This window comes from Eublepharis macularius, chromosome 2 (genome assembly GCF_028583425.1).
Source record: "Eublepharis macularius isolate TG4126 chromosome 2, MPM_Emac_v1.0, whole genome shotgun sequence".
Classification (NCBI taxonomy): Eukaryota; Metazoa; Chordata; class Lepidosauria; order Squamata; family Eublepharidae; genus Eublepharis; species Eublepharis macularius.
This window is the reverse complement of record NC_072791.1, coordinates 20,130,471-20,144,052: the sequence shown is the minus strand read 5'-3', so window position 1 is coordinate 20,144,052 and position 13,582 is coordinate 20,130,471. Positions and strand designations below refer to the sequence as shown.

General features: G+C 45.0%; 1 protein-coding gene across 1 annotated transcript in view; it reads left to right on the top strand.

The window, feature by feature from the left end:
* The window catches only part of KIF26A (kinesin family member 26A), a 119,986-nt gene that overhangs the window by 86,987 nt on the left and 19,417 nt on the right, over positions 1 to 13,582 (top strand). Inside the window, exons 4-8 of the mRNA XM_054972732.1 lie at positions 3,585 to 3,794; positions 8,299 to 8,392; positions 10,509 to 10,771; positions 11,013 to 11,196; positions 12,793 to 12,952. Coding sequence (XP_054828707.1) covers positions 3,585 to 3,794; positions 8,299 to 8,392; positions 10,509 to 10,771; positions 11,013 to 11,196; positions 12,793 to 12,952 — 911 coding nt within the window. The remainder of the gene's footprint in view (positions 1 to 3,584; positions 3,795 to 8,298; positions 8,393 to 10,508; positions 10,772 to 11,012; positions 11,197 to 12,792; positions 12,953 to 13,582) is intronic.

The following is a 13,582-nucleotide window of genomic DNA, read 5'->3' as shown; positions in this document are numbered from 1 at the left end:
GTGTGCTGTGTTTTGTAGCCGTTGCACTTCTTAGGCCGTGCTGCCATGGAGAATGGATATATAGTGTAGGGAAAAATAGCAATTGTAAGTTGTACGGATGCGTTGAGAAAGATCTACCACTCTCTCAGTGATATCAGGGCAAGTTCAAGTATTTTGCGGGGTTTTTTTAGAAGTTTGCCTATAGCAGAACAGCTGAGACGTTGGGGCAGGTCTTTCCTTCATCCTCCTATTCCACTGAGAAAAATTTGAAGCCTTCCCTCTCCAAATCTGGGTAATTCAGATCCGGGTTTCATGGATCTCAAAAAAATAGCGATTCCTGAAACCTGGGAAAGATCGAAGAATCCCATATTTATTCAGCCATTATTCCCTATGGGGAAAACTGTCTGGGGGCTAGTCGGGTAGTGGGGGAGGGTTGTTTTTTGAGAAAACTCCACTAACTTTGCCGGGAATCTACACCTGACAGGCCTCTAAAGACCCCCCAAGTTTCAGGAAAATTGGACCCTGGGGGCCAATTCTATGGGCTCGTGAAGAAGGTGCCCCCGCCACTCCATTGTTTCCTATGGGGGAAGCATTTCCAAGCAGACTCTCCGGCAGAAACACTCAGGGGTAAGGCTGCCAGTGGCCAAAGGCACACTCCCAAATGCAAGAGGAAGCCCTGCAGATCCAAACTAAAGGGAAGGGCTGGAATCTTCCCAGAACCAACGTGAATCAAGGGGACCAACATCAAGCCAGAGACTCATATCAGAACAGAGAATTCCATCCAAACCAAACTGAAGCAAGGGACACTGCAGCAACTTAGCTCAACTGAACCAGTATCACTCACAGAAGCCAGGCAGACTCACTCTCCTCTCCCTGCCTCAGCCTCCCCTCCTGCCTCTGCCTCCCTTCCCCCTCCCTCCTCCCCTTCCCCTCTTGGAAAAAAAAGTGGGAAAAGCTCAGGAAGGAGCCAACCAGAGGCTGAAACCACATTTCCCGGACTTACTCAGATTGATCTGGGGATCTGGATCTAGGTTCCCAGACCGGATGTAAGAAGAGCCACTTAAGTTGGAGGTCGGTTGGATCCAGCCCACCAACCATCAGAATTATGACCTGAAAGTCAGCTGCTCACATCCTCTCCCTCCATTGTTATCATTCATTTTCTGGTATGATAGTTTGCGGAATACGTTTCCCGGGCTGAGTCATGATGGGTCCTCTCTCAGATTAAGCCTTGAAGATCTGTCTGCCTTCCCTTGGGGATGGACCATGATTTAGCGGTAGAGCATTTGCTTTGCTTGCTGTAGGCCCCAGTCCGGCATCTCCATTTAAAAGGTTCAGGTAGCAAATGGTGGAAAAAGCCTCCACCTGAGACCCTGGAGATCTGCTGCAAGTCTGAGCAGGCCCCGATAGTCCAGTGGTCTAACTCAATAGAAGGCAGATTTGTGTGCCTGTGTGCTTCTTCCTGGCACGGGGGGCATAGGATGTATAATTTTGCTTTATGGTACATGTGCATTTGGGGGTCAGACGGTGCTTGCCCATAACTGTCTGAGACCAAGCACCCAGACTAGATAAACTGGTTCGTTGGTTGTAAAGTGATCATACGCAACCCTGGGGACCAGTTAAAGAAGATCTCATCCATTATGATGAGCCATGCCGTAGTACCAGCTTCTGCTATCCAAGCTTGGCTGGTACTTTTTCTTAAGAGTCTGGTGATTGTTTTGAAGACACAAGAATAAAAAGTTAGCATCATCTTAAAGTCATGATAAAAACCTGTGTGACCTTAGCAACATTAGGGCAGCAGCTTTAAAACCTGGTAGACATGAAAGTGCTATTTATTGATGTATTTGGCAAATAGTGTGATGGTATATATTCTTTATAATCAAGCATGTTTTTGTGAAATGGGAGTCCTCTCCGTTGTATTTTTGCACCGGGAACATTGTTTTCTTGCCCCCTTGGCTATATGTCAAGGTCGGAGGCAGCCGGTAGCTTCATGCAGCTTTTATGAGAAAGCAGCCTTGAAAGTGTCACCCACAATACACTTTTCCCTTTTGAAGCAACTGCTTTTTTATTTTAAGGTTCGCTTATTTTCTAGGACTGTCTTTTCATATTCATATCAGCTCATGTTGTGTGTGGGGGGGCGGGGGGCAGAGGAGGGAGAGAAAGCCAAGCACTGTAAGAAAAGAGCCACTTTCCAAAGCACGCGTGTTTGAAAGATGCTGCATTCCTGGCCGTGAAGTTTTTCCTACCTGTAAAGGCCACCATAGATCTTTAACCTCTTTGTTCTGTGGAGAAAAGATGTTCAGTGCTGTGTGCTGAGACATATTTCCTAAGTTGGGTAAAAAATGCAGTTATATTTGGGTACAGCGAACCTGAAGCTTGATTCGGACAGAACGGAAATTGTGATTTAATGACACATGAAGAAAAGAGCCTCAGGTTTACATAGGCCCCCTTCCTCTTCCCTTGTGTTCCATGAGCTCATTTCCTCCTCAGTTTCAGCAAAAACTAATTCGCAGATACAAGCCGTGGTTTGCAGTCTGGCTAAACAGGGCATGTGCAAACCGTGCATTGCCGTGTCACATGTAAGAGCAAACTGGGGCTTGCCCAAAACTAGGAAGTAATAAGGGGAGAAAGGATTATGCAAACAACTTTGAGGCTTTTTCTTGATTGTTCATGGAGCACCAAACAGTAGTTTATATCCGAATCAAGCCAGAATTGGTAATTTTTTCAGGAGCAACAAAAAACGGGGAGAAAAAACAACCACCCTGAAAATGAAGTGTGACCAAAGAGGTTGGGGCAAAAGAAAAAAAATAAAGTGTAACTTTACGTAGGAAAATTGATTAAAAACACTGGTATATAATTAAATTCATCATTTAAGAGTACGTAAGTTTGATTTTTTTAAAATCCACAATATGGTTCAAAATATAAGTGCTAAAACCTTTTACAGAGATATGCAGTACAATCACAGTGTATTCTCCAATGGAGAATGAAAGAAAGGATACAAATGTCACAGGTACAATAGCATTTCAGATGTGCTTGATTAGTGATAGTTTAGTTGGGTAGCCCTGTTGGTCTGCAGTAGAACAGCAGGATTTGAGTCCACTGGCACCTTAAAGAGACCAACAACATTTTCAGAGTGTAAGCTCTCGAGAGTCAGAACTCCCTTCTTAAAACACAAGTAGGAATGAATACTGCTGAGTCTTTGGCTGTGATATAAAGGCTCAGGGATCTCCATTCCTACTTTTGTTTGAAGAAGGGAGCTCTTGGACACTAAGGTGCCACTGGACTGAAATCCATGATTAACGAGTTTACTATGTAAAATGAAAAACACTGAATTCATACTGTTTCCAACCTGTGGTCTTATATTCACACATGCAAGCCATCAATTGGTGATACATTCATCAAGTAATAGATGTGCTTTGACAGTCCTATGTGTTAGGTTGATAGTACAATTATTAAGAAGGAGATGACAGGTTGCTGTGAATTCCCTGCATTGTGTAGGGGGTTGGACTAGATGACCCTGGAGGTACCTTCCAGCCCTGTGATTCCATGACATTCAGATTTCCTGTGCAATTAAAAATAAAAACTCATATATTCTTGATGACTTGTAGGTGAAAGTGATGGTGAGAATTTGCCCCTCTCAAGGAACACACGACACGTCAGAATCCATGTCGTTTCTGAAGGTGGATCCACGGAAAAAACAGATCACACTTTATGACCCGTCTACAAGTGGCCCTTCCAATGCAGGTCACCGAAGAGGAGCTGTGGCTGTCCCAAAGATGTTTGCCTTTGATGCGGTATTCCCACAGGATGCTTCCCAGGTACTAGAACCGAGCGTATGAAGCTAATAATTTGAGTCGCTGCCATGGCATTTTAAATCCAGCAAGAGAATTTTTCGCAGCTTTGGGGGGAAATTTTTTTTCTTTGAATTAGTTGGTTTAATTACTGGGAAGGCATGCTAATTAATAGTCGGCGCGCAAGGTCTCACGCTGTTTTAATTTAGCCCAGATGTGAAATTAAGAAGCAATATCAGTGGAGATGATTCTGCTTGGTGAATACTTTCTCCTGTACCTCCTTCTGTCTCTTAAAGCAACACACACACACAACTGGAGCTGCAGTTCAAATTGAGATGACTTCCTAAGGCTCCGTGTGGACAGAGCACTTAGGAGCATGTGGTTTTATCTCCACCGTTTCAGAAAGCGCTTCCTACCTAAGCACATGCATAAGGTGTTTCGTTGAATAAACAAATGTGGCTCCTTTCATATTCTGTGTTTCAGAAGATGTGCTCTTCCCTGAGAACGTCAGCAGTGGCAACTTATCTTCCCTAAAAGAGATGCCTACCTTTGCTGAAATCTTCCTTGACGTAGCCAGAGGGCTATGAAGAGAGCATGCTGTAGGGCATGCTGCCTAAGTCTAGTGCTCAATGTCACATGAGGATGCGCCTTCGACAGTGGGCTCCGGAATTCTCTGCAACATGCCAAGCAGGCATGCAAATTGTTTCCTAAAAGTTCAAAAACCTCTGGAGCCGAACAGATGCTTAAAGTACATCTGTTCTTAAAATACCCTGCTGAGTAACCTTAGCCTTCATGGAAAAGGAGAAAAAAACAATTATTTTGCTTCATTAGGAGCACTCCCCAATCTGTCCACTGCACACCTCCCCTCCCTTTACTTCGCACCCCAAGTTTCCTCTTCTTCAAATTAGATCAGAAGAGAATACCCCTAGCCCTTTTCATAATTTTTGCTTCTCTTCTTCCTAATGTGAATGTTCAGTATAAAAAGACCATCGTGGAATCGTTATAGAGATACTGTGCCAACTCCTTTACATGTTATAATGAGTTGTGCTGCACATTGTAAAGGATGCGCTTAGACTTCTTTCAGATGGTGAGGATTCTGTGTTCCTTTGATCACCACTGTAAATGGAGAGGCATGTGTGCCGGTGAAGCTACCATACATGGAGTTTTCTCTGCACTTCTTTTTTCTGATTTTTCCCTTTCACATGCACTCTGCAGTGACTTCACATTGGCTCCCAGTGGTGCATGGAGAGTCAGTTTGGTGTGGAGAATCAGTTTGGTGTAGTGGTTAAGAGCAGCGGGACTCTAATCTGGAGAGCTGGTTTTGATTCCCCTCTTCCATTTGAAGTCAGCTGGGTGACGTTGGGTCGGTCACAGCTCTCTCAGAGCTCTCTCAGCCCCACCCACCTCCCCGGTTGATTGTTGTGGGGATAATAATAACATACTTTGTAAACCGCTCTGAGTGGATATTAAGTTGTCCTGGGCAGTTTATAAAGCAAATATTATTATGAATGTTACTATTTGTCATATCTGCTATGATGCCTCACTGCCCCCTCTTACTATTTTTTCTCTCTTTAATGATACTAATTTGGAATGGTAATAGATAAGTAACCCTATAGCATAACAACATCTAAATTTTAAAAAAAAATTTCACAAAGCTTTCTTGTGGTATGGTAGGATACAGATGTTGTGAAAATGACACACAGGAGAATTTGACAGTTGGAAAATGGTACCAATGTGGCTAGGACATTAGCAGGGCAGGAAAATGTATGCCACTTCTTTCAGAATAGAAAAGAGTCCAGTAGCACCTTTAAAACTAACCAACTTTACTGTAGCATAAACTTTCGAGAACCACAGTTCTCTTTGTCAGATGCATCTGATGAAGAGAACTGTGGTTCTCGAAAGCTTATGCTACAGTAAAGTTGGTTAGTCTTAAATAGGGCTTTTTTCTGGGAAAAGAGGTAGTGGAACTCAGTAAGTTGCCCTCGGAGAAAATGGTCACATGGCTGGTGGCCCCGCCCCCTGATCTCCAGACAGAGGGGAGTTTAGATTGCCCTCCATGCCACTTCAGCGGCGCAGAGGGCAATCTAAACTCCCCTCTGTCTGGAGATCGGGGGCGGGGCCACCAGCCATGTGACCATTTCCAAGAGGTTCCGGAACTCCGTCCCCCTGCGTTCCCCCTGAAAAAAAGCCCTGGTGCTACTGGTCTCTTTTCTATTTTGCTACTACAGACTAACACGGTTAACTCCTCTGGATCTGCTTCTTTCAGAGAGCTAATGTGCTTAGATTGAATTCTTAGGAGTACAGCAGGTTCGGGAAAGAGTGTCTTTGGAACATGGAAGATCTGGAAACAGGACAGATATGGAACAGTGTTGTGCGGAAGCCCCTCTCCCCCTCAAGTTTAACTTTGGAAGCCAAGGCAGAGCAAAATCTCTGTCCAAAACCATCTAGGCCCAACACCACCACCCCTCACTGCAGGAAATCCAAAGTTAGACTATTCTTGGCAGGTAGTAGTTTGGTCTTTTCTTGAAGTCGAGTGCCCTCCCCTCACCCTGTAATGGTTCCATTGTTGAACTCTTCTTACTGTTAGGAAAGGTCATTAAACTCAACTAATTTAAACAAACGTTGTTCCACGTAGGTTGTGTGCCCTGACTTCAGAGCTCTGCTTCCCAACCCGACCCCACATCTTATTAAGTCAGTAACAGTAACAGCCATCTGATAAACAGCGCAATCCTAAGCAGAACTACTCCAGTCTAAGCTCATTGAAATCAATGGGCTTAGACTGGTGTAGCTCTGTTTAGGATTACATTGAAAGGGTTGGAAAGTAGAAGATTCCTGTCTTAAGAGCTAGGAGAGAGGGAGAAAAGCGTGACTTCTGCATTGAGGTTTTAAGTAATGCACCTTTCGAGAGAGATTAGTGCACACTTAAGAGTGGTGAACAAAGTTAGCGTTGTTGTTATCCTCACAATACAGCTGGGAAGATGGGGCTGAGAGGAGTGGCTTACTCAAGGCCACCTGCTGAACTCATGGGAGTAGTGGAATTTGAACCAGCAGAAGGCTGGTTCACAGCCCGACCACTTAACTTCTATGCTATAGCAGCTCTTCTGGAATAATCAGTCCTTGGTTTTATGCTTAGAGTAACAATGAATACAGGGAAGAGTCTTTAGCCGTAACTTGCAAAGGCGCTTGTTAAACTAAGTGGTTATACTTAGAAAACCAAGGGGCAATTTCCCAATTAAGTGATCAGTGTACATCGCCAGAGGCCTCTTCTTGATCTCTTAACCTCTCTTAAAGATTGGGGTATTATGTTTACACTGGGCCAAACTCATTTGGTACACAAGATTTGCTGCTGTTCCAGAGCTTTCATGACCCCCTAAGGAGAATGTGCAGTTGGCTGCGCATATATGTGGAAGTTAAAGGAAGAAGCAGTGAGAGTGGAATGGACGAACTGGCCATATCTCTTGCTACTGCAGGACTTGTGCAGAATGGGGAGCTGCAGCTTTCCCCCCTGCAGCGATATACACAGGGGACATTCCGTAGAAAAAGAGCTGGAGGAACTCATTAGCATAACTCTTCAGCATATGCCACACCCCTTAACATCACCGGAAGTGTGTCATTAGCTTAACTGATTTGCATATGCCACACCCCCTGACATCACCTATCCTGGCTGTTTTGGACCCAATCCTGGCCATTCAGGGCCGAAATTGGGCCCAAAATGGCAAAAAGGGGCTGAAAAGGGCCGAAAAGGGACCCAAAATGGTCAGGATTGGACTGCTGCTGAGCGGTAGAGTGATCTACCGCCTGTCAGAGGCCCATTTCGGCCCCAATCCAGGGCGAAGTGGGCCCAAAATGGCCGAGGGTCAGGTGGGCGGGACCACCTGACATGTGACCTCTTTGGGGAACTGCCGGAACTGCGTTCCTGCATGTTCCCCCTCAAAATGAGCCCTGGATATACATATTCTGCCCCAGTAGTGAAAAAAGCATTCATTTCCTCACAGCACACATGCTGATCTCCCCTGAAGAAGTATGGAGACGGACGCTTGAGGAACTCCTGCTCTTTTTGTGGATTGCCTAGGAAGCTCTGCTGTCTGTTCCAGTGGCAGTGGTTTCCATGACGAAGATAAAATGGAGATCTTTCAGTATTTTCTTTCGGGGCTCTTAAATTCTTCTCTCCCCCCTCCCCGCCAACATCTTAGGAGCACTCCTTCTGCAGCAGCACTGCCACTATTACTGAGAAAACATGGATGAGTTATTATATTAGCCACTCGCTTGGATGGATAGCATTTCCTTTGTTACCGAGGTCATAAAATTGATACTCCATGGGAGCCGGGATAATGGGATAGGAAACTATTGTAGGCTTATATAGCGGCTTTTACGAGAGGAAAAAAATGGAATATAGACACTAAAATAATACGGCTTAATGCGGTGAAATGTGCAAAAGACGTTGTGTTCGGAATAATCCTTTTCATGGTGAAGGCACAGTAAAGTGCATACCGATGCATGCTCGGTAACTGGTTTCCAATCTCTCTTTCAGGCTGAGGTGTGCTCTGGAACAGTAGCAGAAGTAATCCAGTCTGTCGTGAACGGGGCAGATGGTTGCATCTTTTGCTTTGGTCATGTCAAGCTTGGTGAGCTCCCAAATTCATTACAGTTAATTACTATGTCAGCCTGGTAATTACATGCTGTCAGCTCCTGGAACAATAAACCTGGAGTATATGAATAGATTAGAATTTCTTTTTAATTAGCTTTGCAAACTTCGCCTGCTTTATTTCTACACTGGGACCTTAAGTTCTCTTTTTTAAAACATCCATTTGAGAAAAGGCAGCCGCGTATATATACGAGGTTCTTCAAGAACAGGCTTTGGTAAGGGACAGGTGTGACCAAATTCAAAAGATTCAAGAGGCCTCGAGAAATTAATCGGCTCCGGGCAGAAATGTTAGCCAGGATTGAGGAATTAATTGAGACAAGTGCCTAAGGATTAATAATGGAATATGTAAAATCCATTTTTTAACATCTGTGTTCTCTCATTGTCTGTAAAGCGAACGGTATTAAATGTCATCATAAGGCATGTTCGAACACAGTATCTGTTCCCTGCAAGTGCGATAGTACTCACATCATAGCCCCCTTGATTATCCCCGTATCTAGAGACAGCAATATACAAGCAACTGGAGTGCTATTGGGCAGGGTGCAATTGACGCAGGAGGCAGATGTGGGAAAACCTCACCTTAGCGCAGGAAAAATCTTTTTAAGTATTAGATCCCAGTTCCAAGTCGGTTGCAGGTAATGTAGATTCTGAGAGGGACCAGACTTGCCCTGAAATGTTCTTAGAGATATCTAAAATAACATCTTGGAGTACCACGGGCATGGCTTAGATGTAGTAGCAAACCAAGGGTCAAGTCGTGCAAACTGTCAGCAGCAGGTGCTAATGGTCACTGATCTTCCCAGCTTTTCCCTACACCCAGCAGACCTTCTGCACTCAGGGAGATTTTATCCCATTTAGATGGTGAGACCACGTGCTGGTTGGGAAGTTGTGGTGGGGAAGTGGAAGAGGGCAAATTCGCTCCCTCCAGCCTCTTGCCTGAACAGTGCTCTACTGATGGAAGAAGAAGAAAGAAATGATTCCCGCCTCTTTATCCTCTAAGCAGCCTTCTGACCCACCTCACCACTATGTGGGCCCGGGAATAGACTTCCTCAGGATTGGGATCGATCGCTAGGGTGGGGATCCAGGAAGATCAACAGTCCTTGCAAGATCCTTGTGCTGGATCCAGCATCATAGTTTGACATTTTGTGAACAAGTCAAGAGAATCCTGGAGCTATCGTTCTCCTAAACGTCCCCTGCCCCTTTGTTTGGCTTAAAAATGGAAGGTCGCTATGCTCACCACAAACCGTGGTTTGTCATACCACCTGAATAGCAATCATTGAGTCACAGCCCAACTACCCACCCTCAATATGAAGCTGCTTTTAATTGAATCAGACCTTTGGTCCATCAAGGTCAGTCTTGTCTACTCAGGCTGGCAGCAGCTTTCCAGGGTCTCAGGCGGAGGTCTTCCACCACACCTCCCACCTGATCCTTTTACCTGGTGATGACGGGAATTGAATTTGGAACCTTCTGCATGCCAAGGAGGTGCTCTACCAATCTTGGTTGGAGGGCAGAGAGTAAGCCACACTTTGTGTGCAATAGCACATGGTGGTTCGCCACCAAAGCTGTGAGCCATGTGCAAGGGCAGAAATAAAGAAGGGAGCACATAACTCCAAGGATCCCCGTTGTAAGCGTGTTTTGAATCATGACACCATTTCTTGTCTTTCCCATGAGCAAAGTGTTTGAAGAAGAGAGAAGCTGCATGCAAGGCAGGCAGCCATCTTTCCTCATTTTCCATCCAGGCCATTTACAAGGAGAGAGGCAGCCTTTCTTTCTCTCTCTTCTTCCTCTCTCTTCACCCTCATCTGTTTCTTGGGGACATCAGCAGCTTTCCTTTGGGGTATCCACTCTCCTCATCGCCGTCTCTGAGTAAACATTTCCCCATACTGTATTTACTCACAAGTAATCCCTGTGCTGCTCTTTGTGCATATGAATGGCAAAAGAACTTACTGGGATGAAGGGATCAAGCTTGAGAAACTCTCTCCCTCCTTTCCCCCATTAAAAACAGTGATAATGCAGACACATGGAAGGTCTAGCCAACATTGAGGCTGTTTTTAAATGCTTGATGGACTGAACAAGCTTTTCCTTTCTCCTTTCCCTTCCAGGCAAATCTTACACGATGATTGGAAAAGATAACTCCACGCAGAGCCTCGGCATAGTCCCCTGTGCTATCTCATGGCTTTTCAAATTAATCAATGAGCGCAAGGAAAAGACGGGCACTCGTTTCTCGATTCGTGTGTCTGCTGTAGAGATCAGTGGCAAAGATGAAAACCTTCAGGATTTGTTAGCAGAAGTCGCCTCTGGCAGTCTTCAGGACGGGCAGTCCCCTGGGGTTTATCTTCGAGAGGATCCGATATGTGGAACGCAGGTATAATATCTCAGGGTGCTTTAAAAGCATGTCTTTCCCTTGTATCCTGTCAGAAGATGCCTTTTATCTGACAACACTTCCCACATTTTTAAAAGGATGATATTTTAATTGCTTTTTCATTTATACCCCTCTCCAGATCCCAAAGTATACATATTTGTTTACGTTTGTATCCTTGAGACTTGTCCGGTTCAGGAAGAGGGATTAGTTTGTCCCATCTTAATTGGTTGTTTCCCTGTTCCAGCTTCAAAATCAAAGCGAATTAAGGGCCCCGACAGCTGAGAAAGCTGCTTTTTACCTCGACGCAGCCCTGGCAGCCCGAAGCACCAGCAGACCAGAGTGCGAAGAAGAGGAGCGGAGGAATTCTCACATGCTCTTCACCCTCCATATCTATCAGTACCGCATGGAGAAGAGCGGCAAAGGGGGGAGTAAGTCCATCTGGCTATAATTCAGTTGGTTGTTGCATGGGATCTAGAAAATTAATTCGCACTGTCACCTAGAATCAGTGCAGAAGCTGATTCATATTAGTCAAGACAGCTCTGCTACAGAACTGGGCAACTCGGTCCCTGCCGGGTTAAGACAAGACTCGGAATGTTCATCTGGGATAAGTTCGGTATTGACTCCAGTTAAACTTCTGTATTTTATATGTTACATGTTAACCACCCCTCCTCCAAGGAGCTCATGGCAGCATACATGGCTCCCTCCTCCTCTGTTTTAAGCGCACAACAAACCTCTGAGGTAGGTTAGGCTGAGACAGAGTGACTAGCTCAGGGTCACCCAATGAGCTTCATGGCTGAAGGGAGATTTAAACCAGATCTCTTGATTCCTAGCTGAACCATGTCACCATTCTGGTTCTAGTAGCAGTCCTCTAAGTGCACACAGGTAGGAGCCTTGGTAGGAGATTCACATCAAAAGGAGCCGCACGCTAGTTCATTGAGTTCTGGGCAAGGCAATGGGGATGTATATCCAGGGATGCCTCTGCAAAAATATCACAAGGTTACTTTTGCATCCAGATCCCCCTTTCTGGATCAGAACAGTTGTACATGGCTGTGGATGGTCCCGTTCACCCTGGCTGCTAGGATATCTGGGAAGATACCCTTTTGTCGATGAGCCCCTTGCATTGTCTGATGTCGTTGTGTCCCGTCTAGTGGTTGGGTCTTGCCGCTTGTAGACAGAGTATTGGGAGTCATCACTAGTCCTGCAACTTGGAAAGTCCTTACGGTTCGTAACCCAGAAAAAGTTATTAAGAAGAAAACAGACTTATTGATTCAGATTAATGATCCAGCCAACCAGCCCCTTGAGGGCAGTGATATTTAGACTCCCTAATCTATTTCCTGAAGTATTGGTATTTCTCTGTGCCGTATGTTCGTTTCCGATGGTTTGAGTTCCTCAAGCCCACTGTGCACTGTTTTTTAAAAAGGCAAACAACTAAGTCTTTAAAGCAAACCCACAGTGCCTTGAGCACACTGCCTTCTTTTCAAGCTACTATTCATTCCCCAGCCGCAGTCCATTCCAACTCTGATAATTTCTCTGTACTTACCTTATAATGGGATGACCAGCATAGGTCAGATTACTCAGGCTGGGCCTTCAGTGTTTCTGTTAGCTTGTTTTCATAACTATGACACAATTGCCTGATGATTACGGGACACTCCCAGCTTTCTGAAGTTCTTCATTTCTCCTCCCAGTATGATCCCCAATATGGCACCAGTCCTGACTTTCCTGTACCTAGCAGGAGCAAGAACTGCTTCAGAAAATCTCAGGAGGACTCACCTTTGGGTATGCAGGGAATACCCGAGTCAGATGTTGCTGCCCCCCTCCTTGGAGGATGCTTGGCTTGGGACATTCCAACCTTTTATAATTGTCCCCATGGCAGCCATTTTGTGATAGTGCCCAATATCCTGTCTCAGTGCCCACAGCAAGGTTGGGGGACCCCACCAATAATACTCAGTTTCTTCTGACGCATTTATTCCGTCTACTATTCCAACCTGGATTAGTTAGTTAGCTGTGTTTTGTTGCTTTTTTAGTGTCAGGTGGTCGCAGCCGTTTACATCTCATTGACCTTGGAAGCTGTGAGAAGGTGTTAAGCAAGAGCCGAGATGGAGGAGGTTCTCTCTGCCTTTCCCTTTCTGCCTTGGGCAGTGTCGTTCTAGCCTTAATCAATGGTGCCAAGCATGTGCCATACAAGTAAGTAAATTAGTCTACCCTTTGATTTATGGCAGGCTGGTCAGACTTCTGGCCTCTTACTTGTTTTTCAGATTGCTCTTCAAAATTCTATTGTTAATGTATAGTCAGTGTCCGGTGGTGGCCTAAAAGTTATGCACTTCCAACTCTGCCTACATCCTCCTCAGCAAAGTCAGAAAGAGATATGATTGAATCTGAGGGCAACCCTTGGAATTCGCTTTGTCCAAGGCTGAGCTGAAACGTGGGAGGGGGGTGGGCAGTATTTCCTGAAAGATATCTCTTTCAGTGAAACACAATCTCTAATTTTGACAATAACCTGTGTTCGTCAAACAGGACGGAAGCTTTGGCTTTGTGGTGTCATCCTGTACCCAGCAAAGCTACTGAAGAGGAACAAAACTGAATAAAAATATTTTAAAAACGATAATGATGAAGGTGGGCTGGCTTTTACAGAACATTTAAGGCTTCTTGAAAATTCCTGTTCTACATCATTTGCTCACAAAATTTCAGCTTATCTCCAATTTTCTCCTATGTTTGCCCAGTATAAGGAACCATTTGGGTTAATTATTAGAGGTCATTATTCTTTCCAAGCTTCTTAGGACGATGTCCACTAGCTATCCCGATTTTTGTATAAGG